This window comes from Choloepus didactylus, chromosome 24 (assembly GCF_015220235.1).
Source record: "Choloepus didactylus isolate mChoDid1 chromosome 24, mChoDid1.pri, whole genome shotgun sequence".
Taxonomy (NCBI): Eukaryota; Metazoa; Chordata; class Mammalia; order Pilosa; family Megalonychidae; genus Choloepus; species Choloepus didactylus.
In genome coordinates this window covers 17,628,491-17,655,543 of record NC_051330.1, presented here as the reverse complement: position 1 = coordinate 17,655,543, position 27,053 = coordinate 17,628,491, and the positions used below count along the sequence as shown (strand labels likewise).

The following is a 27,053-nucleotide window of genomic DNA, read 5'->3' as shown; positions in this document are numbered from 1 at the left end:
TAAAAAAAGAAATTTTACAGAGGCAAAAAAAAAAAGCAAAGTCTAGGGTCGTGTATGTCACTAGAAGAAAAGCTAGAGTATAAAACATGGGTAACATATCATAACATGGATAAAACATGGATAAAACTGTATAACATAGTGAAACCTGTTGTGGATGATGACTGTGGTTAATTGCACAAATATAAGAAAGTTCTTCTGTGAAAAAAAGAAATAGCACTGCCTTGGGCATGCTTCCTGACAGCAGTGCCCCCTTGGGGGAAAAAAAAGATAAACTTGAAAGTACGGTGGTCAAAAGCCCCAGGGAGTAATTCTTATCTCAGTGCAACAAAGTTATAGTACCAATTTGATGTAGAGTTAGGTTTCCTTGTTTCAATTTGCTTTCAACTTTAGGGTTTACTTTGTTTCCTTTATTTCCATATTGCCTACGTAAAACTTGAAAAGTTCATAGAGAAGTCTTCCTCCTAATTCTATCCCCTCTACTCTCTACAGGAAATTATTTTTATTAGTTCCTAAGATATCCTTCCATTATTTGTCTACCACCCACCCAACCCCCAAGTAAGTATGCACCTGGGGGTCACTCTAAATCACTTATTATATCCTGGGACTCACTCCAAAGCAATACATATCTTCCTCATTCTTTTTTATGGCCACATTGAATTCCACTGTATGAACGTATCATACCCAATCAGTTCCTATGAATGGGCATTTGTGTTATTTCCAAACATTTCCTATGACAAATAGTTCTACAATGAATAGGCTTGTGTATATTTTGTTTCTATTTGTGCAAGTGTAGGCTCAGAATAAGGTTAGGGTTAGAAATGGAATTGCAAGGTTTAAGGGTAAATGCACATGTAACTTTGGTATTCCGTAGAGCTTGAATCACTTTCCATACCCACTAGAAAATTTGCAAGCACGTTTCTCCACAGCCTTGTGATTCCAAAGTGTGGTTTTTGCCAGTCTGATTACTGCAACTTTAACGTGCCTTTCTAGTATAATCAACGTTGAGCATCTTTTTCTGTTTAAGGACAATTGCTATTCTTTTGCTGTGAACTGTCTTTTCACGTCCTTGCCCACTTTGCTTTAAGGATTTTGGTTTCTTTTCAGTTTTTAAGAGCTCCTGTTACACGATTTGCAAATGGTTTTTTTCCAGATTGATCTGATTCACTGGGAATAGACCTTTGAAGATCTCTCGTATAATTTTATCTTTATAAATCGTCTCACTTCAGGGCACCTTGTTTGGTAAGGCCGGAGGAGGCTGACCAGTTCAAAGAATTACCTGACCCTTCCCGAAAGTGCTAAGACGTCGTTTTCATTCTTACCAGGTAAAACCTTCGTTCTTATTAACTGGGCCAGACAACATCAAGTCTTGCTAAAAGGAATCTATTCAAGTTACAAAATTTCTTTTATCGGATTTACGAAAAGCTCACCGGGTTCCCCTTCGCCTCCTTTCTGCATTAGCAAGGCGCACCGAGAGGGGCTGGCGAGACACAACCGTCCATCTGTCAGAGAACAATAGCGCCTTGGTTTCGTCTTCAGAGATGCCAAGGAGGGGCGAACCAAGAGGTCATGATGCTGCATCGCACGACCCACGAGGGGGCATCGGTTTCTAATAATCTCAAAAACGATCAAAACGAAGTTAAGCGAAGCGAGCAGACCTCCGGAGCCTGACATTACACCTGGACCACCCGCTCGCGGAAGCATCGCCAGGGCGGGGTCCGACACAATGAGGCCAATGGGCGCGCCGCCCTCGCCCGGATCCCTCCGCCACGGTCCGCGCCCCAGCCGCAGCTGGTACCGGCAAGAGGTCCACCCTCTCAGGCCCGCCGACGACCCCGCCACTCTTCCCGTGATGCCCCGCGACTGAACTCCGACCTCCTCCGCGCCCGGCCCTCCTCACCGCCCCCTCCCGCGCACTGCTTCGCGTTCCTCCCCCTCCCCCTCCCCCTACGCTCCTGTCAGATTCGGCGGCCGAGGGCGCGCGCCTAGACCCGGGGAAGGGGCCGGGCCGTCCGACGGAGGGAAAGCTCCTCCACTGGTGCCTCGGGGCCCTCTGTCGGCACACCGCCGCTCTCGTCTTCTCTCCTCCCTGGGCGCGGCCCGGCGGCGGGCAGGCAGCCGCAGCCGCGTCCAGGAGGCGACCTCTCAGTGAGTGGCTGAGGCGCGAACATGGCGGAGCTGCGACTGCGCTCCAGTGCCCGGCTGAGGGGCCAGCAGGGCGGGGCCGGCGGGGGGCGGGGCGCGAGCGCAGGAGGGTGGGGGTGGGGGACGGAGCCTCATTTCCTCCCTCGGCGCCATTTTGTGGCAGCGAGACCCGCAAATAAAGGGGAGAGCCGGGGCTGCGGCCCGAGGAGCAGCGCGGTCGGGGGCGGCGAGCTGGGCCCAACGGGCCGCGGGCTGGGAGCGCGGCCTCGGCCTATGTGACCTGGCGGCGCCGGCGCGGCCTCGGCCCGGAGAGGTAGGTGCGGGCCCGGCCGCGGCAGCGCCGCAGAAAGGCATCGCGTTCCGCTAAAGGCCGGAGGACCGAGGCGCTCCCGGCCTCTCCCGTCCCGGGAGGGGGCGGCCAGACCCAAGGGCCTCGGGTTGTCGACCTCCGAGCCGCGCCGACCTCCCGTTAGCCGCTCCCCGTCCCGGCTGCGGGGACGCTTCCGCCGCCCCGAGGCCATTTTTCCTCAGTGCGGCTTTCCCGGGACCCGGGAGCGAGGCGGGTCCCTCGGGTGGGCCGGAAGGCCAGCCCCTCGCGGAGGCCGGGCCGGCTGGCCCTGCTTGCCCTCTCCTCGCCTGCTTCGCCCCCTCTCCCTTCCCGCTGGGTCTGGAGGACCCGGCGGCGCAAACGAGCTCAGCAAGGGAGGGAAATAAGCCTTCTTTACCTAAATTTCTTATCACGCAGTAGATTATCGATGCAGGTACAGCCTCCTGTAGACTTCCATTTTTAAACCCTTGTCATGCGTTCCGAGTCAGAAAATAATTCTAAATTAAATTGTTTCGAGATTTCCGTGAAATTTTAAAGTCTCACCTTGGATGTCTAAGAATAATTCAGTAGGGAACACATAGTGGGAAAGCCAAAGTTCTCGTTTTGATCATGAATAAAGTCAACTGGATGCATGAACCTAAAGAACTATGTTAAAATCGGAATTAAACTTGTTTTTTAAAAAGTAAAAATCTGTTATTTTGCACGTTGAAGTATTGAGTTGTGTTTCTGCTCGTCTTATCTAGTTTTCCATCGCTTTGAATTTAGTTAATTTCGTTGCTATTATTATAAGTGGAAGTCGTGGGTCTGTCACCACAAAGTTTTACCTGTTGATTTTTTTTTTTAATTTTGACCATTTAAATTTTCTATGTTGTAGACACACTTATTTTTTGTAGTTCAGTCCCATTAAGAAAAAACTGTATGAAAATGTTTTCAAAGTGGCCAAATGTTACTTACTGTTTGCAGTTGTCATTTGTATTTTTTTGTAGTTCAGTCCCATTAAGAAAAAACTATGAAAATCTTTTCAAAGTGGCCAAATGTTACTTACTATTTGCACTTGTCATTCTCTAGTATCTTTAACAGGCAAGTTGGGTAAAGAAATTGCAGTCCACAAGGTGGCGTGCTGATACGGTTGAGTTAAATTTTAAGGGTTTGAGTAGGCGTGTTTCTGGAGTCTTTTAGATCTTGCCTAAGAAAGCAAAGTAACTAAGTTTCTAAGTCCTAAAGGACAAAGGTAATAAAAATAGTGAGTCCCAGGCACTGCTGGTTTTTACTTGGTTCATCTAATTTATAGAAATCCATAGTATCTAGCTTTCCAATTTAAAGTCATGTTTGCTCAAAATATTTTTGTGCCTTGTTTGTCAAAAATAAGTATGTTTAGATGATACAGAAAATTTGTAGTAGCCTTAGGGTAGTAAGGTGAGAGTTGTAATAATTTTGTTTTTATAGTACATTACATCTTTCACAGTCCATTATGGTCTTATATGTATGTATTATAGAATTTCCTCATATTGTTTCCTTAGCAATATTGTTTACCTAGTGATCTTGCTCATTTTTATATAGTGTATATGTTATTTTGGTATTCAGCATTTTATATGTTGGAGGGTTCTTTAGCAAAACAAGACCTAAGATAGTTTCTTGGTTTTATTCTTCTTAAAACTTACCCCCCTCCCCATTTTTCTGCCTCTAAATATTTTCTATTTCTTGTAGTTACTAAGCTTATCAGAGAAAAACTCTAATATTCCCAGAATAAGTACAATGCATTAGGTATAATCTTAAGGTGTTCCATCAGACCAGAATTCAGTGCTGTAAATAAGTGTTCTCTATCCTCGAAAATATAGTTCCTGGAATTTAATCTTTATTAAATACATGATAAGGTTGTCTTTTGTGTTCATATTAGTATTTTGTTTGAAAAATTCCTTATTTGTTGTATGGCACTTTATGTCATTGAAAGCACTGACATTTGCAGCATTTTGTAAGGTAGGCAAAATTTGTAGCCCCTCTTTGCTAATTTAGTAAGCGAAGCCCAAAGAGTTAAGTGACTTGCTCAAGATCACTTGTGGCTGATAGCTAGAAGAGTCAGGAAAAGATAGTCTTCCAGTTTGTGACTTCCTACTGCAGTGCCAAGGCTAGTATGATGTCAGATTATTGGTTTCTTATAATCTGTTGTGATTTCTTTCATCCAGATACATACTTATTTTTACTAAAGGTACCTTGTCTGGTGCTTGCCTCTCTGTTCGGATGGAACTAAGTTGCATAATTTAGGATCATAATGCTAAAAGCCAGGGAAATTAGGAGCTGAGATGCTAGGGCATCCTGCCAACCAAAAAGGAATAATCTGTTTCTCAGGACTGAGGCATCACGAGTAGATGATGATTCTGACATTATATCTGAATTATCCACATAAGTAACCGAAACACTTTTGTAATTTTAAAACCATGTAATCTCAACTGTAGCCAAATTGGCCAATTTTGAATTTTTTCTAATTTGCTTTTCTTCTGCATTCTCTACTTTAGCTAATCATCTTTGGGGATGGGGCGAGTGGGAAAATTATCCGTCTTCATCTGTTACCAACTTTTTGTTTTAATTATATTTTTTTTTTGTAGAATATAATGTATATACATAGAAGTGATAACTTTCCAAGTGCAACTTAATGAGTACTTAGCAAATTTCAAAGAATGTTACAGGTTACAGTTCCAGTTTCAGTTATTTTCTTGTTGTGAAATATAACATATATGCAAAAAGATAATATCTTTCAAAGAATGATTTAACAAGTGGTTATATAGGAAATTTCCAAAAATGTTATGAGTTTCATAGTTTCAGTTATTTCCTTATTGTGAAATACACATACAAAAGGGTGATAATTTTCGAATTATAATTTAACAGTTAACTATAGAACAGATTTCAAAGGATGCTATGGGTTACAATTCCACCATTTCAATTCTATCTAGCCATTCTAATATCCTCGCAACTAAGAGAAAGAAAATTGTATAGCAATCAGTATTCATAATCCTTTGTTAAATTCCATCTTGTCTGTTGTTACCCCTTCCTCTAGTTTAATCACTTTCCCGAACTTCGGGGATATCTAGGCATTGACCACCCTAACTCATTCATGTTGAAAAGGGGAGTTACCAACTTTTGGGTGATGCTGAATTTGGGGTCCTGATCCCTCATTTATTAATTGATAGCTCTTTTAACCTGGGCTAATTCATTACGTGACTAACATTCATTTTCGTTTTCTGGAAAATGGGTTGTTAACATTGCCTTTGAAAAATTCTGATTATTAAATAAGTGTGAGACTCATAGCCCTGAGTGTAATATAGTCATCTTCTTTTCATTCAAGTTTCATGATTGAACTCCAAGTACCTTTCAGACAATTTTATTTGGTTTCAGTCATTCCATTTTTCTGATTGAAGAATAGAATGTTCTAAGAAGTGAAGCCAGGGTTTGAAATATCCATTGTCTGTATGCTATGTGAATCTAGAATTTACTTATTTGCTTGAGATGATTATTTTGCTGGTCAGTTGTGCTAAAAAAAAAGAAAAAAAAATTGCCATGGTTGTTTTTTTTGTTGTATTTTTTTTTTAAAACATGATTATCGATACTTCATGTGTTTCCCAGTCCTTTCAGTGCCCCTTAAAAGCAGGTTAGCCATGACCACAGACATAGGGAACTGGTGGTTTGATGGGTTGAGCCCTCTACCGTAGGTTTTACCCTTGGGAAGACGGTTGCTGCAAAGGAGAGGCTAGGCCTCTCTATAATTGTGCCTAAGAGCCTCCTCCCGAATGCTTCTTTGTTGCTCAGATGTGGCCCTCTCTCTCTAGCTAAGCCAACTTGAAAGGTGAAATCACTGCCCTGCCCCCCTACGTGGGATCAGACACCCAGGGGAGTGAATCTCCCTGGCAACGTGGAATATGACTCCCGGGGAGGAATCTAGACCTGGCATCGTGGGACGGAGAACATCTTCTTGACCAAAAGGGGGATGTGAAAGGAAATGAAATAAGCTTCAGTAGCAGAGAGATTCCAAAAGGAGCCGAGAGGTCACTCTGGTGGGCACTCTTACGCACACTTTAGACAACCCTTTTTAGGTTCTAAAGAATTGGGGTAGCTGGTGGTGGATACCTGAAACTATCAAACTACAACCCAGAACCCATGAATCTCGAAGACAATTGTATAAAAATGTAGCTTATGAGGGGTGACAATGGGATTGGGAAAACCATAAGGACCACACTCCCCTTTGTCTAGTTTATGGATGGATGAGTAGAAAAATAGGGGAAGGAAACAAACAAACAAACAAAGGTACCCAGTGTTCTTTTTTACTTCAATTGCTCTTTTTCACTTTAATTATTATTATTATTATTTTTGTGTGTGTGCTAATGAAGGTGTCAGGGATTGATTTAGGTGATGAATGTACAACTAGGTAATGGTACTGTGAACAATCGAATGTACAATTTGTTTTGTATGACTGCATGGTATGTGAATATATCTCAATAAAATGAAGATTAAAAAAACGAAAAAAAAAGCAGGTTAGCATCATCTTGATTGCTGAGAACCTTGCAGTTGCTTTTATTTTAACAGAATAAGACTCTGATACTTATCTATATTAAAAAAAGTATCATTGCAGAAGCATACACTAAAGTTTGCAAACTGGAATTTAATCTTTATGTTGACTGACACCCATCATACTTAAGTTTTGCAACTAAAATTACACATACTGAGTAGTAAGTGCGCCCAGTAAGTTGATAATAGGTAGAATACCTAGCCTTGGTGATAAATTTAGCTATGTTTTCAAACTCTCAAGTAGATCTCTGTTTCTACCATAGTATCTGTTATATGAAGTTCCATGTTTATTCTTAAATTCTTAAATAACAGTATGGTAGCCTCGGTTGAATCTAGGAGAAGTTTTTTTGTTTTTTTTTTTTTTTTTTTTAGCTCATTATTTTACTAGTAACTGCAGCAGGTTCATTTGTTTATCCTTTCATTTAACATGTTGTTGAGTACCTATTATGTACTATGCAGGGAGTTGTCAGCATTGAACAAAACATTCCTTTATGGTGCTTGCTTTATAATGGGGGAGGAGGGGATCAGGCAGTAAGCAAACAGGTAAGTTTATGAAATGTCAGGTTGTGGTAGGAGCTACAAAGAAAAATAAAGCCAGATAACGGGATAGCAAGGGAGTGCCATGTACTATTTTCAGTGAAGTAGGGAGACTTTGGAAGGATTTAGTAGGAATAGTGACTTACACATTTATACACATACATACTTATATGATAGCTAATTGTACACTTCAGGTGGCTAAAATTGTTTTATAGTTTTTTATTGCAATTTTATTGAAGTATATTCACACACCATATCCATCCAAGTTTTTTGTTTTTTTTTTTTAAATTAAAATATTTATCAATATTTACCTACAATATTTAGCTCTGGACATATGGGAAATTTCAAGGAAATGCCAGGTTTGATTTAGGTATTTGAAGAGTTTGCAGTCTAATGGAGAGATTGCATATTAAAATCGTGCTAAAGAATCTTGAACTCAGTGGAGATAAATATGGTAGAGGGTTTCCCAAGTGATTGGAATCAATGACACTAGATAAAGTTAGTCACTAAGCAGCTTTATGTAACTGCAGCAGAAATTATAAATTGGACAGCAAAGGGGTGTAAGGTAGGCAGGGACCAATTCAAAGAAAAAAAAAAGTATACAGACCTTAAATTGTAGAACTATGGTCATGGCTTCATAGGTATGTGTTCATCAGAGAATTTCAACTTGATTAGCTTAGAAACAACTGATATAATCAAGTTTTTGTTTGGTTGCTACATCCAATGATAAGATGATTAGTGGGAAGAATTAAGCCAGAAATTTGTATGATCAATATATGATTTTTTTTTTTTTTACAATATTGTGATTTCTTCAACACAGTATACCTAATCTGTAATGAAAGTGTGATTGAACTCAGTAACAAAGGTAAAGTTGGGATTGTATGTAATATAAGAAAAAATATGGAAGATCATCATTTAAGGAATATCACATTCATTAAGGAGTTAAATAACTTTAAAAAAAAACTCAGTTTAGTACTATAATCAAATTTCTAATAGTTCAAAATAAGTAGAGGTAAGTAAAATAAGCCATAGAGGAATAGTTAAGAATATAAGGGAGTGTTCATGAATGTGCATTTAGAAATAATGATACCTAGAAATAACTTTAAACTAATTATTTAAGTTTTGCTTGTTTCCATGTTAAATTTGAGTTATTGGGAAGTAGCAGAAATATTTTCAGTATAAAAACTAATTTCTTAATTTGTATAAGTTATGTTTTTACTTCAAAATAAAATTTGGATGCTTTTTAAAAAACAGTACTGGTAAACAAAACTAATGAAAATTTTACTGCTCATAAAATTTTTGTAAAAGATTTTATGTTTGTCTGGTTAGTGTACCTTTGTATTGTATACATTTTTTTCAATTTTGTATATTGAATACATTGTTATGTAGGGCATGTCTGTTACAAAGTGTTTTTGTTTGTTTGTTTGGCCTTTTCTATGTGTGATCGTAGTTTAATGTATAATAGCTCCTATTGGCATTCATTACAAAAGACAATATAATAGTGGTCTCTCAGCTTGAATTTATTAACCTATGTTTTGCAGCAGAGATAAATTATTTCTTAATACATTTCTATAAAGAAGTTATAGGTTCTTGGTTTTGAGATAGAGATTAGTCTGGTATATGAAATTAAATAGTGGGGTATTTTCATTAAGATGTGATAACATATATCTATTACCATTGGACAGTGGTGAATTGATTCTACCTTACTCTAACAACATAATGCTATAAAAGGAAAGGCTTCTCAACTGATATTAGCTTTCTTTATCCTTTTAGTAAGATGACTGAGATACTGCCTGAGGTCAGTATTTGGCTTCAACACAAAGCTGTCGCTTCTGCAAGATTTGTCTTTCTTAAGAGGGTTATAAGACTGCATTGAAAATTTAATTTCTCTTGACCTTTTATCTCCAAAACTAACATTAAGTTAATGTGTAAACAAGTGGCAACATCAGAAGGAATCAGCTTTTTCAGAAGGGAATTATTAAAGTCACGTAATGACCATAGTAATGTAAGATGTTGAAGGGAAAATTGGGTGCAGGGTATACAGGAACTCTTTACTATCTTTGCAGCTTTTTCTATAAATCTAAAACTATTCTAAAATTAAAAGCTTCTTTAAATTTTTAAAATAACCTAATGGCTTGACTATAACTTAGTTCATGAATAAGTAGGTTTGAAAGAGCCAGTATTTTTTGTTCCCATCTAAAATGGAAGGAAATCAATTGAACCTCTTTTCCTTGCCTCTTTCCCACCTCTCTCTCTCTCTCTTTTTTAGGATTCAAGATGACCAACGAAGAACCTCTTCCCAAAAAGGTACGCTTCTTTGGCAGTTTTTTATTTTTTTTGAAACGTTATAATGGAATTGAAGAGATTATCTTCACTGTAGTAGAATTATGGGTGTACAGTGTGTTAGATGCTATACCTTACAATGTAGTTTAGAATATTTTCAGTTCTTGGAAAATTTTTCTATGATGATTTCACGTCGTCTACTCTTAGCCTTTATTAATACAAATATTTCCACCAACATAGCACAAATTAACAGCAAAAAAAGTAGATTGCTACACAAGTTGCTAGAAGTTACTTGTTTTTCTTCCCTTAATTTCAATGCCTTTGGTTATAATTTAAATCTACCTCTATATTTTTCAAGGAGAGTTTCCAGCTAGTTATTTACTTTAGATTTGACCATTTCCACCAAAGCCTTATTTTCTAATCTCATTTTCCTCCTGTTCTACATCTTTACCTAAATTCAGTTTAGTCACTATTACATATCTATATATATATGAACAAAAGGGTTTACAAAAGAAGTAACATAATTTCTAGGGAATTTTTGATTCAGTTGGGAAAACAAGGTATGTTATTACTGAACAATAGTAAGAGTGAATATTTAAGTGTGCACTTCGGATAATAAATGCTGTTGAAATTTCTATCTTAAGTTTTAGGGTGAAATTATTTGTAAATGAATAAAGAATTGTATTGTGCTTTAGTAATCTGAGAAATTATTGTGTGCTTCCTCTGTTAGTCTTTTAATATATTCTGGTATAGTAGTTTCCCTTCATCCGTTTTACAGTAGTAATGTTACTCGTTAATATTACAATTTGAAACATTTTTATGTGGGAAATGTTTAAAGTATCTTGTAAGGGAAACTTAATAAAGCCTTAATTTTTTAATTCAATTTTATTGAGATATATCCACATACCATGCAGTCATGACAGTGTACAATCAGTTCACAGTAACATCATATAGTTGTGCATGCAGCAACACAATCAATTTTTGAACATTTTCCTTATTCCAAAAAAAAAAAAGAATAAAAATAAAGGTAAAAAAAGAACACCTAAAGCATTCCATCAGCCCCATCCCACCCTACTTTTCATTTAATTTTTGTCCCCATTTTTCTACTGATCTGTCCATATACTGGATAAAGGGAGTGGGAGCCATAAGGTTTTCACATCACACCATGTAAGCTTCATAGTTATACAACCGTCTTCAAGAATCAAGGCTACTGGGTTGCAGTTTGACAGTTTCAGGTATTTCCTTCTAGCTATTCCAATATGCTAAAAACTAAAAAGGGATATTTATATAGCAATAAGAATACCCTCCAGAGTGACCTCTCAACTCCATTTGAAATCTCTCAGCCATAGCCACTGAAACTTTGTTTCATTTCGCTTCTCCCTTTTGGTCAAGAAGATTTTCTCAATTCTGCAATGCCAGGTCCAGACTCATCCCCGGGAATCATATTTGACATTGCCAGGGAGATTTACACCCCTGGGAGTCGTGTCCCACATGGGGGGCCGGGGGCAGTGAGTTTACCTGCTGAGTGGGCTTAGAGAGAGGGGCCACATCTGAGCAACAAAGAGGTTCTCTGGGGGATACTCTTAGGCACAATTATAGTTAGGCTCAGCCTCTCTTTTGCAGTAACGGTCTTCATAAGGGCAAGCCCCAAGAATGAGGGCTTGGTCTACTAAATTGGTAGTTCTCAATGTCTGTGAGAATATCAGTAATAATTCATGTGGGGAAGTCCTGCATTTCCGTGTTTTTCCCCAGTTCCTCAGGGAGGCCTTGCAGATACATTTTTATTCTCTGCCCAGATTACTTTGGGATGTATCAGGATTTCACACTAACCTGTACAAACCTACGAGATCTCACTTCCTATTCAGAGTTCCTTGTAATTATTGTGTTTGAATAAACTGACCGTAGAAGTTCAATTATTTATTGTGCTACAGAAAATACAGATCCTGCACCAAATGAAAGCCTTAATTTTATACCAAGAATTTCACTTTTACATTCTTCGTTTGATATAAAGAAAACACTTAATATTTCTCAATTTATGAAGCAATTTCAGCTACCTGGAATACTATGTACATTTTTTAAACCTTTTTATTTTGATGTAAGAAATAATTCACAGGAAGTTGCAAAGAAATGTACAAAGAGGTTCCATGCATCTTTAACCCAGCCTCCCCCAGTGTTAATATCTTGCTTAACTATTAAACATCTTGCATAACAATGTCAAAAACCAGGAAATTGACATTGGTACGATCCACATAGCTTATTCAAATTTCACCAGTTATACCTGCATTCATTTGTGTGTATATGGCTTAGTGTAATAACCACCACAGTCAGGATACTTAACTGAGTCATCACTGCAAGGCTCCTTTGTGCCAGATTATTTTCCAGAGTGGCTGTACCATATAACATTTCCACCTGCAGTGTAAGAGAATTTCTTCACATATTCAACAGCATTTGGTGTTTGCACTATTTTTTTAATTTAGCTATTCTAGTAGGTGTGTAGTGATACCTCATTGTGGTTTTAATTTGCATGTCACTAATGATGGATACTCATTTTTAGGGTACCAGAGAATTCACCTTCTTAAAATTTCTTTCCAATAAAATAAGATTTCCCCCAAATCATAATATGAAAAAAAATCATGACATGCACTGAGCCATTTTAAGTCTCTTGTAGACCATTTATTTGTCTCAAGTACAGACTTTTTTTGGGGGAGTGACTTTGTATGTCTTTGAAGTAATAAGGGAATTCCTAGATAACAGCAGCCAGCAATAGATTAAAAGTGATGATCCTGCCTGCCTCATCCTGGTAGGAGGTATGGTGGGTGCAGATGTGTGTGTGCATGTGTGTGAGGTATTCACACTGAACCTAACACATAGTAACCACACTCAAGAAATGTTAATCTCCCACCCCATCCTCCCGTTAAATTTTTCGAGGCACTTTGAACAGCAGTAGAAACAGCTCATATTATGCCCCTACTATATATTGGCCCTTGGAGTGTTGTGATACCAAAAAAAAAAAAAAAAAAAATTGGGGGATAGGTTTCTGCTGTTGAGGGGTTTACAAAGTACCCACTACTTGAACTAATCCTTACAATAGCCCTATGAGGCAGACAAGGATGAAAACAGAGAAAGGAATAAAGGGACTTTAAAGTAAGGAGAGAGGCCTATTTCCTTCTTTTACAAAAAAAAAAAAAGTGATCCTGTTTTCATAAAAGTATAAAGGGCATAAATGCCAGTGGTATTTAATATTTGAAATTTTTAGAAAGAAGAACACTAAGTTCATATTTTAATTCTCTGTAGGTTCGGCTGAGTGAAACAGACTTCAAAGTTATGGCAAGAGATGACTTAATTCTAAGGTAAAATTTTCTTTTATCAAAAATGTCTTTTTGTAAAGCATATTCTGACTCATTTCTGTCTTTATGTCAGAAATTGGGTTTTGTTTTTTCTTTAATATGTCTTCAAATCATTCAATATGTCTTAGAATATATTTCCTGTGACCTGGTTCTTCATTATGTAAATAAATGAGGAAAACATAACCCTTAAAGAACTAAAGCACTGGCTTTGGGTAACTTCTAGACCAATAGGTGACCTGAATTTTTTTCTTGCAGATGCAAGATGTTCAGAATTTTTGCTTGAACAGCATTTGTGTTTCAATCTAACGCGCATGTGTGTGTGCATGTGTAGGCTTGTTTTCGTGTAGTTTTTTTTCTTTTTGTGTTTAAGATTGTAAAATTTGTAATCCTGAAGGATACACTTTTAGTTATGAAAGAAATGCATCATTTACCAATCAGAGTAAGTTGCTCTTTCTCAGGAACTACAGTCTTGGTCAACTCGTTTAACTTCATATCCTTCATTTTCTCATCTGTAAATTAAAGGAAGTACATTTAATTATTTTTAGAAAGGGTTCTTCCCAGTTTCAAATTTCCATGGTTACTTATAAATGTCTTAACAAAAGTAAATTGTCGGGGGCAAGATGGCAGACTGGTGAGCTGTAAGTTTTAGTTACTCCTCCAGGAAAGTAGGTAAAAAGCCAGGAACTGCGTGGACTGGACACCACAGAGCAATCTGTCTTTGGGCATACTTCATACAACACTCATGAAAACGTGGAACTGCTGAGATCAGCGAAATCTGTAAGTTTTTGCGGCCAGGGGACCCGCGCCCCTCCCTGCCAGGCTCAGTCCCGGGGGAGGAGGGGCTGTCAGCTCCGGGAAGGAGAAGGGAGAACTGCAGTGGCTGCTCTTATCGGAAACTCATTCTACTGATTCAAACTCCAACCATAGATAGACTGAGACCAGACACCAGAGACTCTGAGAGCAGCCAGCCCAGCAGAGAGGAGACAGGCATAGAAAAAAAACAGCACGAAAAACTCCAAAATAAAAGCAGAGGATTTTTGGAGTTCTGGTGAACACAGAAAGGGGAAGGGCGGAGCTCAGGCCTTGAGGCGCATATGCAAATCCCGAAGCAAAGCTGATCTCTCTGCCCTGTGCACCTTTCCTTAATGGCCCTGGTTGCTTTGTCTATTAGCATTTCAATAACCCATTAGATCTCTGAGGAGGGCCGTTTTTTTTTTTTTTTTTTTTTTAAATCCTTTTTTCTTTTTCTAAAACAATTACTCTAAGAAGCCCAATACAGAAAGCTTCAAAGAATTGCAATTTGGGCACGTCAAGTCAAGAGCAGAACTAAGAGAGCTCTGAGACAAAAAGCAATAATCCAGTGGCTGAGAAAATTCACTAAACAACACAACTTCCCAAGAAAAGGGGGGTGTCCGCTCACAGCCACCATCCTGGTGGACAGGAAACACTCCTGCCCATCGCCAGCCCCATAGCCCAGAGCTGCCCCAGACAACCCAGTGTGACGGAAGTGCTTCAAATAACAGGCACACACCACAAAACTGGGCGTGGACATTAGCCTTCCCTGCAACCTCAGCTGAATGTCCCAGAGCTGGGAACGTGGAGCAGTGTGAATTAACAAAGCCCCATTCAGCCATCATTTGAGCAGACTGGGAGCCTCCCTACACAGCCCAGCAGCCCAGAACTGCCCTGGGGGGACGGCACTCACCTGTGACATAGCACAGTCATCCCTCAACAGAGGACCCGGGGTGCACAGCCTGGAAGAGGGGCCCACTTGCAAGTCTCAGGAGCCATACGCCAATACCAAAGACTTGTGGGTCAGTGGCAGAGACAAACTGTGGCAGGACTGAACTGAAGGATTAGACTATTGCAGCAGCTTTAAAACTCTAGGATCATCAGGGAGATTTGATTGTTAGGGCCACCCCCCCTCCCCGACTGCCCAGAAACATGCCCCACATACAGGGCAGGCAACACCAACTACACACGCAAGCTTGGTACACCAATTGGGCCCCACAAGACTCACTCCCCCACTCACCAAAAAGGCTAAGCAGGGGAGATCTGGCTTGTGGAGAACAGGTGGCTCGTGGACGCCACCTGCTGGTTAGTTAGAGAAAGTGTACTCCACAAAGCTGTAGATCTGATAAATTAGAGATAAGGACTTCAATAGGTCTACAAACCCTAAAAGAACCCTATCAAGTTCAGCAAATGCCACGAGGCCAAAAACAACAGAAAATTATAAAGCATATGAAAAAACCAGACGATATGGATAACCCAAGCCCAAGCATCCAAATCAAAAGACCAGAAGAGACCCAGCACCTAGAGCAGCTACTCAAAGAACTAAAGATGAACAATGAGACCATAGTACGGGATATGAAGGAAATCAAGAAGACCCTAGAAGAGCATAAAGAAGACATTGCAAGACTAAATAAAAAAATGGATGATCTTATGGAAATTAAAGAAACTGTTGACCAAATTAAAAAGATTCTGGACACTCATAGTACAAGACTAGAGGAAGTTGAACAACGAATCAGTGACCTGGAAGGTGACAGAATGGAAAATGAAAGCATAAAAGAAAGAATGGGGAAAAAAATTGAAAAACTCGAAATGGACCTCAGGGATATGATAGATAATATGAAACGTCCGAATATAAGACTCATTGGTGTCCCAGAAGGAGAAGAAAAGGGTAAAGGTCTAGGAAGAGTACTCAAAGAAATTGTTGAGGAAAACTTCCCAAATCTTCTAAACAACATAAATACACAAATCATAAATGCTCAGCGAACTCCAAATAGAATAAATCCAAAAAAACCCACTCTGAGACATATACTGATCACACTGTCAAACATAGAAGAGAAGGAGCAAGTTCTGAAAGCAGCAAGAGAAAAGCAATTCACCACATACAAAGGAAACAGCATAAGACTAAGTAGTGACTACTCAGCAGCCACCATGGAGGCAAGAAGTCAGTGGCACGATATATTTAAAATTCTGAGTGAGAGGAATTTCCAGCCAAGAATACTTTATCCAGCAAAGCTCTCCTTCAAATTTGAGGGAGAGCTTAAATCTTTCACAGACAAAGAAATGCTGAGAGAATTTGCTAACAAGAGACCTGCCCTACTGGAGATACTAAAGGGAGCCCTACAGACAGAGAAACAAAGACAGGACAGAGAGACTTGGAGAAAGGTTCAGTACTAAAGAGATTCGGTATGGGTACAATAAAGGATATTAATAGAGAGAGGGAAAAATATGGCAAACATAAACCTAAGGATAAGATGGCCGATTCAAGAAATGCCTTCACGGTTTTAACGTTGAATGTAAATGGATTAAACTCCCCAATTAAAAGATATAGATTCGCAGAATGGATCAAAAAAAATGAACCATCAATATGTTGCATTCAAGAGACTCATCTTAGACACAGGGACACAAAGAAACTGAAAGTGAAAGGATGGAAAAAAATATTTCATGCAAGCTACAGCCAAAAGAAAGCAGGTGTAGCAATATTAATCTCAGATAAAATAGACTTCAAATGCAGGGATGTTTTGAGAGACAAAGAAGGCCACTACATACTAATAAAAGGGGCAATTCAGCAAGAAGAAAGAACAATCGTAAATGTCTATGCACCCAATCAAGGTGCCACAAAATACATGAGAGAAACACTGGCAAAACTAAAGGAAGCAATTGATGTTTCCACAATAATTGTGGGAGACTTCAACACATCACTCTCTCCTATAGATAGATCAGCCAGACAGAAGACCAATAAGGAAATTGAAAACCTAAACAATCTGATAAATGAATTAGATTTAACAGACATCTACAGGACATTACATCCCAAATCACCAGGATACACATACTTTTCTAGTGCTCACGGAACTTTCTCCAGAATAGATCATATGCTGGGACATAAAACAAGCCTCAATAAATTTAAAAAGATTGAAATTATTCAAAGCACATTCTCTGACCACAATGGAATACAATTAGAAGTCAATAACCATCAGAGACTTAGAAAATTCACAAATACCTGGAGGTTAAACAACACACTCCTAAACAATCAGTGGGTTAAAGAAGAAATAGCAAGAGAATTTGCTAAATATATAGAGACGAATGAAAATGACAACACAACATACCAAAACCTATGGGATGCAGCAAAAGCAGTGCTAAGGGGGAAATTTATAGCACTAAACGCATATATTAAAAAGGAAGAAAGAGCCAAAATCAAAGAACTAATGGATCAACTGAAGAAGCTAGAAAATGAACAGCAAACCAATCCTAAACCAAGTAGAAGAAAAGAAATAACAAGGATTAAAGCAGAAATAAATGACATAGAGAACAAAAAAACAATAGAGAGGATAAATATCACCAAAAGTTGGTTCTTTGAGAAGATCAACAAGATTGACAAGCCCCTAGCTAGACTGACAAAATCAAAAAGAGAGAAGACCCATATAAACAAAATAATGAATGAAAAAGGTGACATAACTGCAGATCCTGAAGAAATTAAAAAAATTATAAGAGGATATTATGAACAACTGTATGGCAACAAACTGGATAATGTAGAAGAAATGGACAATTTCCTGGAAACATATGAACAACCTAGACTGACCAGAGAAGAAATAGAAGACCTCAACCAACCCATCACAAGCAAAGAGATCCAATCAGTCATCAAAAATCTTGCCACAAATAAATGCCCAGGGCCAGATGGCTTCATAGGGGAATTCTACCAAACTTTCCAGAAAGAACTGACACCAATCTTACTCAAACTCTTTCAAAACATTGAAAAAAATGGAACACTACCTAACTCATTTTATGAAGCTAACATCAATCTAATACCAAAACCAGGCAAAGATGCTACAAAAAGGGAAAACTACCGGCCAATCTCCCTAATGAATATAGATGCAAAAATCCTCAACAAAATACTTGCAAATCGAATCCAAAGACACATTAAAAAAATCATACACCATGACCAAGTGGGGTTCATTCCAGGCATGCAAGGATGGTTCAACATAAGAAAAACAATCAATGTATTACAACACATTAAAAACTCGAAAGGGAAAAATCAATTGATCATCTCAGTAGATGCTGAAAAAGCATTTGACAAAATCCAACATCCCTTTTTGATAAAAACACTTCAAAAGGTAGGAATTGAAGGAAACTTCCTCAACATGATAAAGAGCATATATGAAAAACCCACAGCCAGCATAGTACTCAATGGTGAGAGACTGAAAGCCTTCCCTCTAAGATCAGGAACAAGACAAGGATGCCCGCTGTCACCACTGTTATTCAACATTGTGCTGGAAGTGCTAGCCAGGGCAATCCGGCAAGACAAAGAAATAAAAGGCATCCAAATTGGAAAAGAAGAAGTAAAACTGTCATTGTTTGCAGATGATATGATCTTATATCTAGAAAACTCTGAGAAATCAACAATACACCTACTAGAGCTAATAAACAAATTTAACAAAGTAGCGGGATACAAGATTAATGCACATAAGTCAGTAATGTTTCTATATGCTAGAAATGAACAAACTGAAGAGACACTCAAGAAAAAGATACCGTTTTCAATAGCAACTAAAAAAATCAAGTACCTAGGAATAAACTTAACCAAAGATGTAAAAGACCTATACAAAGAAAATTACATAACTCTACTAAAAGAAATAGAAGGGGACCTTAAAAGATGGAAAAAATATTCCATGTTCATGGATAGGAAGGCTAAATGTCATTAAGATGTCAATTCTACCCAAACTCATCTACAGATTCAATGCAATCCCAATCAAAATTCCAACAACCTACTTTGCAGACTTGGAAAAGCTAGTTATCAAATTTATTTGGAAAGGGAAGATGCCTCGAATTGCTAAAGACACTCTAAAAAAGAAAAACGAAGTGGGAGGACTTACACTCCCTGACTTTGAAGCTTATTATAAAGCCACAGTTGCCAAAACAGCATGGTACTGGCACAAAGATAGACATATAGATCAATGGAATCGAATTGAGAATTCAGAGATAGACCCTCAGATCTATGGCCGACTGATCTTTGATAAGGCCCCCAAAGTCACCGAACTGAGCCATAATGGTCTTTTCAACAAATGGGGCTGGGAGAGTTGGATATCCATATCCAAAAGAATGAAAGAGGACCCCCACCTCACCCCCTACACAAAAATTAACTCAAAATGGACCAAAGATCTCAATATAAAAGAAAGTACCATAAAACTCCTAGAAGATAATGTAGGAAAACATCTTCAAGACCTTGTATTAGGAGGCCACTTCCTAGACTTTACACCCAAAGCACAAGCAACAAAAGAGAAAATAGATAAATGGGAACTCCTCAGGCTTAGAAGTTTCTGCACCTCAAAGGAATTTCTCAAAAAGGTAAAGAGGCAGCCAACTCAATGGGAAAAAATTTTTGGAAACCATGTATCTGACAAAAGACTGATATCTTGCATATACAAAGAAATCCTACAACTCAATGACAATAGTACAGACAGCCGAATTATAAAATGGGCAAAAGATATGAAAAGACAGTTCTCTGAAGAGGAAATACAAATGGCCAAGAAACACATGAAAAAATGTTCAGCTTCACTAGCTATTAGAGAGATGCAAATTAAGACCACAATGAGATACCATCTAACACCGGTTAGAATGGCTGCCATTAAACAAACAGGAAACTACAAATGCTGGAGGGGATGTGGAGAAATTGGAACTCTTATTCATTGTTGGTGGGACTGTATAATGGTTCAGCCACTCTGGAAGTCAGTCTGGCAGTTCCTTAGAAAACTAGATATAGAGTTACCATTCGATCCAGCGATTGCACTTCTCGGTATATACCCGGAAGATCGGAAAGCAGTGACACGAACAGATATCTGCACGCCAATGTTCATAGCAGCATTATTCACAATTGCCAAGAGATGGAAACAACCCAAATGTCCTTCAACAGATGAGTGGATAAATAAAATGTGGTATATACACACGATGGAATACTACGCGGCAGTAAGAAGGAACGATCTGGTGAAACATATGACAACATGGATGAACCTTGAAGACATAATGCTGAGCGAAATAAGCCAGGCACAAAAAGAGAAATATTATATGCTACCACTAATGTGAACTTTGAAAAATGTAAAACAAATGGTTTATAATGTAGAATGTAGGGGAACTAGCAGTAGAGAGCAATTAAGGAAGGGGGAACAATAATCCAAGAAGAACAGATAAGCTATTTAACGTTCTGGGGATGCCCAGAAATGACTATGGTCTGTTAATTTCTGATGGATGTAGTAGGAACAAGTTCACTGAAATGTTGCTATATTATGTAACTTTCTTGGGGTAAAGTAGGAACATGTTGGAAGTTAAGCAGTTATCTTAGGTTAGTTGTCTTTTTCTTACTCCCTTGTTATGGTCTCTTTGAAATGTTCTTTTATTGTATGTTTGTTTTCTTTTTAACTTTTTTTTTCATACAGTTGATTTAAAAAAGAAGGGAAAGTTAAAAAAAAAAAAAAAGAAAAAAGACAAACAAGGAAAAAAAAAAAAAAAGATGTAGTGCCCCCTTGAGGAGCCTGTGGAGAATGCAGGGGTATTCGCCTACCCCACCTCCATGGTTAGTAACATGACCACAGACATAGGGGACTGGTGGTTTGATGGGTTGAGCCCTCTACCATAAGTTTTACCCTTGGGAAGACGGTTGCTGCAAAGGAGAGGCTAGGCCTCCCTGTATTTGTGCCTAAGAGTCTCCTCCTGAATGCCTCTTTGTTGCTTAGATGTGGCCCTCTCTCTCTGGCTAAGCCAACTTGAAAGGTGAAATCACTGCCCTCCCCCCTACGTGGGATCAGACACCCAGGGAAGTGAATCTCCCTGGCAACGTGGAATATGACTCCCGGCGAGGAATGTAGACCCGGCATCGTGGGATGGAGAACATCTTCTTGACCAAAAGGGGGATGTGAAAGGAAATGAAATAAGCTTCAGTGGCAGCGAGATTCCAAAACGAGCCGAGAGATCACTCTGGTGGGCACTCTTACGCACACTTTAGACAACCTTTTTTAGGTTCTAAAGAATTGGGGTAGCTGGTGGTGGATACATGAAACTATTAAACTACAACCCAGAACCCATGAATCTCGAAGACAGTTGTATAAAAATGTAGCTTATGAGGGGTGACAGTGGGATTGGGAAAGCCATAAGGACCAAACTCCACTTTGTCTAGTTTATGGATGGATGTGTAGAAAAGTAGGGGAAGGAAACAAACAGACAAAGGTACCCAGTGTTCTTTTTTACTTCAATTGCTCTTTTTCACTCTAATTATTATTCTTGTTATTTTTGTGTGTGTGCTAATGAAGGTGTCAGGGATTGATTTAGGTGATGAATGTACAACTGTGTAATGGTACTGTAAACAATCGAAAGTACAATTTGTTTTGTATGACTGCGTGGTATGTGAATATATCTCAATAAAATGATTTAAAAAAAAAGTAAATTGTCAAGTACAGCATTAAAGTTTCATTTCTTAAATGTAAGGAATCAGAATTTGGGTAGTACATGTTTTGTGTTGTATAACTTAAATATATTCATTCTGTATTTTATTACTGTGGTTGGCAAGCTTTTTATATAACTTGTAGATAAAAATAAAATGACTGTTTTTCAGGGCAACCTTTAAAAGATCATTGAACTCTTTTCTTTAGAGATTTTTTTTTTAGTTCAGTTTTATTGAGAAAAGGAACACCTGAAACATCCCATCCCCCTATTCCACCCTATTTTTCAATTACTTTTTGTCCCCATTTTTCTACTCATCTGTCCATATACTGGATAAAGGGAGTGTGAGCCACAGGGTTCTCACAATCACACAGTCACACTATGTAAGCTATATAGTTATGCAGCCGTCTTCAAGAATCAAGGCTACTGGGTTGCAATTTGAGGTTTCAGGTATTTCCTTCTAGCTATTCCAATACACTAAAAACTGCAAAGGGTTATCTATATAGCGATAAGAATACCCTCCAGAGTGACCTCTCAACTCCATTTGAAATCTCTCAGCCACTGAAACTTTGTTTCATTTCTCTTCCCCCTTTTGGTCCAGAAGATTTTCCCAGGCTCATCCCTGGGAGTCATGTCCCGCATTGCCAGGGAGATTTAAACCCTGGGAATCATGTCCCATGTAGGGGGGAGGGCAGTGAGTTTACCTGCCAAGTGGGCTTAGAGAGAGAGAGTTCTCTAGAGATTTGAAGGAATTTTTACTTGAAGGAATTTAATAGGCTGAAAGTATGGGAGGGAAATGATGTTTCATAAAATAGGGAGATGCAGAGATGATATATTCCATTGTTTTTAAAAGTCTAATAATTACTCACCCTCAGTCATACTTTATTGTGGACATGCTCTTCAACTTCTTTGCCATAATCTCATGCAGCAGACAGTTTTTCTATAAAATACTCTTGTCCTCACCTGGTGAGGTACACACCTGCTTGTGATTTACTACCCCTCACATGTTCTTTTTATACCACTGATATGGTACCTTCCTTGTCTTCTGTCCTTTCTTAGATAAATCCTCTGGTTAGTCTCTTTTTCTTGATTTAACTGGAGAGAAAATTATCAGTACTATAATCTTACTGAAGAATCCCAGGAGCAATTTTTAAAGACTTTTAAGTTACCTTAAAGTTTCCAAATCACATACAATTTATATCCTTAGGACCAGTTTAGCTTCTTTCTTTAGGGAATTCCCATTTAAGACTTTTGTTTTTTTCCTCCTTATGTAATTCCCTTGGTGATTTTAAATTCATTACTACTTAATGCTGCTTATTTAACCAAGGTGTGTTTTCTCCCCATTTGATGTGTGTATTATTGCTTGCGCTTTTACATTTTTCTGTTTCTCTAAAATAGTTCTCATATAGCCTCCACAAAAGGCCTTTATTCATCCCCAAACATTTAATGAACTCCTGTATGTCTTAAGCCATGCCGTTGGTTGAATAATGGTCTTTATATAAAATGTAGATTAGCTTGGTGCTGTGAAATACTTTCTTCTCTTCATTAAGCTGTAATATTAATAAATCTCTTAATAAATCTGTCAACATTTTAAGGATTTTAAGATTATAAAATGTTTTTCTACAGTCAAGAGTTGATTTTGATTAGCTGTAATTGATGAGAGCCAAATGTAATATATATTCTTAGTCTACAATACTTTTCTCTATACCTCCTTTTACCTGTGTCTCCTGGGAGTTGAGAAGAAATAAAGGAGTTTCTAGTTTATTACTGGTTTAATCGAGTTTATAATAATTATCTCAAAGTGGAAGTGAAATTCTCAGTATTACATTTATGGATATGATTTTCTAGTATGTCTAATAGAAACAATTTCAGTTTGGCAACTAATATATGAATTTATTTTTGGACTAGATGGAAACAATATGAAGCATATGTGCAAGCTTTGGAGGGCAAGTACACAGATCTTAACTGTAAGTTTACCTGAGTTTTAGTTTCCTAAAGAACATATTTACTCTTCTTTTAGATTGTTGTTACAAACACAGGGTAATGTTCTACTAAAACAATTTTTTTTAAAATTTAATTTATTTATGTACTGCTTTTTATTGAGGAACTGTGTCTGGGCACTGTATTGGGTGCTAGGATATACAAAGATGAATGAGATGTGATATGTCTTGAGGAGTTCCAAGTCTGTGTTGAAGACAGACATGTAGTGGTCATATAATGGGGTAATTGCTTTAGCAGAATTATGAACAGGATTCTGAGAAAACAAAGTTAAGGAAACTCAAAACTAGCAACTTTTCAATCTGCCCCATCCACCTCCATAAAGGAATTTGAATTGAAGCACGAGTGTTAAGTCTGGTAGCGCAAATGGTGATAAATTCATGAAAGCTTAAATTGTAAAAGAGTAAAGCTATTTATGCTTTTTTTCAAAATCTTCTGCTGAAATAATATCCATGAAGTTTATGACTTCGAACTATTTTAGTCGGTTTGTTTTCGCTGAATCTGAGGGACATCTATTTGTGAGTTAAAAAAAAAACAGTGTAGTTTTCCAAACTCTGAAATTTCAGTAATTACATGAGTATATTGTAATACATAGAAGATTTGAACATTATGAAATATTAGGGTAATAATTACCTATGCAATTATTATTATTTCTATGTAATAGATTAAGAAAGTAATATTATTATGGGTTTTGTGAAGATTTTATAGTATAAAACTGCAAATAATGTAGTTTCTCATTCTGTGGGGAACAAATTAAACTCTGAAAATATATCTCAATCTAATATTAGGTAATTGTGGAATACTGGAACACCATTGCCTCCTAAAGTAGCTTTCACAGTTGGGAGCACATTTCTCTGTTACAAAAGTAGTTAGGGTATAAAATAAAGGTAGGATTAAATTTTTTTTACCATTTTTTTTAATAATACTTGACTGAGACAATTAGAACTTTCTATGGCTTTTAGTTCACTTTTATGTTGAAATTATATTTTGTAATGTTGTGGGAATTTCTTTTCCTTTAATCATCAGCTAATGATGTAACTGGCTTAAGGGAATCCGAAGAAAAATTAAAGCAACAACAGCAAGAGTCTGCACGCAGGGAAAACATCCTTGTAATGAGGCTAGCGACCAAGGAACAAGAGATGCAAGAGTGTACTGTAAGTATTTCAAATTTTATAGGTCTTTAATTGAGGAATTGGATTTTATCCACATTATTGCATGTTAATTTCTTATACTTAATGCTAAGTATAAATGCATATTCTGTTTAAGGCGGAAAACCTCTGAGCTGTAAATGTGCTAAATGTAAAATTTTGATAGAATCTCATCCTTTGGGTTAAAAAAATTTTTTGTGTGTGGCCAAGAAGGCAGAAGTTTTAGGTTATTTTCCAAAATTTCCAGACTTTTGAGAATTAGTATATTGATTCCAGGTCTTTTTCAGATAGCTTGATATCTGAGGGTCTGATCAGTAGCATTTTTTGTTTGCTGCTCTTCTTTCACTGTCTAGGCAAGCTGTTTGATGAATTTCTACACTCTTGATCCCTCTGTTAGAGCACTATTTTTCCTGCTTTCAGCAGCTTCTACCATGTCTCTTTTTTAATTATGACTTTGATTTTTACTGTTTGCCATGTCTACATAGCTCTGAAATCTAGTGACATATTTGATGGTCTAGCTCTGTTTGAATTTAGACCTAATTTTATGCTGTCTTTGACTTAGTCTTTCCTCTTTATTTAGTGTGTGAGCATATAAATTATAGCCCCCAAAATGAGATGGATCTCGATCCTTACTGTTTTTTATTTTAAGATCTGAATTTTTCTTCACACCTTTTGTGTAGTGTATTCTGTATTCACTTAATACATATTTATTAGAATCTTTTGATGTGTAAGGCATTACTCTGGTCACTGGAGGCATTTAATATATAGGATGACACAGTCCTATTCTATTTCTTCCTTCACCAGAAGGTTGTTTTTCAGAACTCATTCAGTCCTTTTACTCCATGTCCAGAGATTATCCATGCTTTAACAGAAGTCCCTGGTACTTCCTCCTTCACTTTTTTTAAATTCAATTTTATTGAGATATGTTCACATACCATATGGTCATCTAAAGTGAACAATCAGTTGTTCACAGTACCATCATATAGTTGTGCATTCATCATCCCAATCTATTTTTTGAACATTTTCCTTGTACCAGAAAAGGTGAAAATAAGAATGAAAAATAAAAGTAAAGAAGAACACCCAAAAACACCCCTCCCCACCCTATTTTTCATTTGTTTTTTTTGGTCCCCATTTTTCAACTCATCCATCCATACACTGGATAAAGGGAGTGCAATCCACAGGGTTATCACAATCACACTGTCACCCCTTGTAAGCTACATTGTTATACAATCATCTTTAAGAGTCCAGGCTACTGGGATGGAGTTTGCTAGTTCCAGCTAATCCAATACATTAAAACCTAAAAAGTATTATCCATATAGTGCATAAGAATGCCCACCAGAGTGACCTCTCGACTCCATTTGGAATCTCTCAGCCACTGAAACTTTATTTCGTTTTATTTCGCATCCCCCTTTTGGTCAAGATGTTCTCAATCCCATGATGTCGGGTCCAGATTTTCCCCCTGGAGTCATATCCAGTATTGCCAGGAAGATTTACACCCCTGGGAGTCAGGTTCCATGTAGCGGGGAGGGCAGTGAGTTCACCTGCTGAGTTGGCTTAGCTAGAGAGAGAGGGTCACATCTGAGCTACAAAGAGGTACTCACGGGGAGACTCTTAGGCACAATTATAAACAGGTTTAGCCTCTCGTTTGTAGTGACAAGCTTCGTAACCCTGAGATGGAGGGCTCGGCACGTCAACCGCCAGTCCTCATTGTTTGTGAGAACATCAGCCGCAATCCAGGTGAGGAAGCCCAACACCTCTGTATTTTCCCCCAGCTCCTCAGGGAGACCCTGCATATATATTTTTCTTCTCTGTCCAAATTGCTTTGGGATGTTTTGCTATTTCATACTAATCTATGCAAACCTACCAGGTCTCACTTTGTATTAAAAGTTCTATGTAATTATGGTATTTGAACAAACTCTGCGAGTTAAACTCTTTGAGAAATATAGATCTTACACCAACTAAACATCCCTTCCCTTGGTCTCACATGGAATTTGAAGTTTTAAAACAGTCAGTTTTGTCCTTTACCCTTTGGCCTGATTTGCCCTAGTCCTAACCACATCTGCTTCATTTATGTCTGTAGTTGAAGTCTGGATTCTTTTTCCGCTTTTTTAACAGTTGCTGTATGTGCTGATAATGAGATTCATATCTGCTGAGTTCTTGCTCTGAGTTTCAGGTATCACACAGATACCCAGAGTTCCAGGGATCGATCAGGTTATAAATAAAGGGATGAACATCTTGGAATCTGAAAATAGCCATTACAGTTCAGGAATAGATGTGACT

The 27,053-nt window shown here is 38.1% G+C and overlaps 1 protein-coding gene across 5 annotated transcripts in view; it reads left to right on the top strand.

Moving 5' to 3' along the window:
- Window positions 1-27,053, top strand: part of LOC119519873 (WT1 associated protein) — a 50,439-nt gene that overhangs the window by 9,824 nt on the left and 13,562 nt on the right. For 2 of the 5 annotated variants that reach the window (XM_037817618.1, XM_037817617.1), the window contains exons 3-6: window positions 9,834-9,871; window positions 13,142-13,197; window positions 23,536-23,594; window positions 24,652-24,779. In XM_037817618.1, coding sequence (XP_037673546.1) covers window positions 9,834-9,871; window positions 13,142-13,197; window positions 23,536-23,594; window positions 24,652-24,779 — 281 coding nt within the window. Of the gene's footprint in view, window positions 1-1,226; window positions 1,323-1,458; window positions 2,146-2,264; window positions 2,456-8,380; window positions 9,363-9,833; window positions 9,872-13,141; window positions 13,198-23,535; window positions 23,595-24,651; window positions 24,780-27,053 lie in introns of those variants that run through there. The other 3 variants (XM_037817620.1, XM_037817619.1, XM_037817621.1) reach the window with 3 other exon arrangements.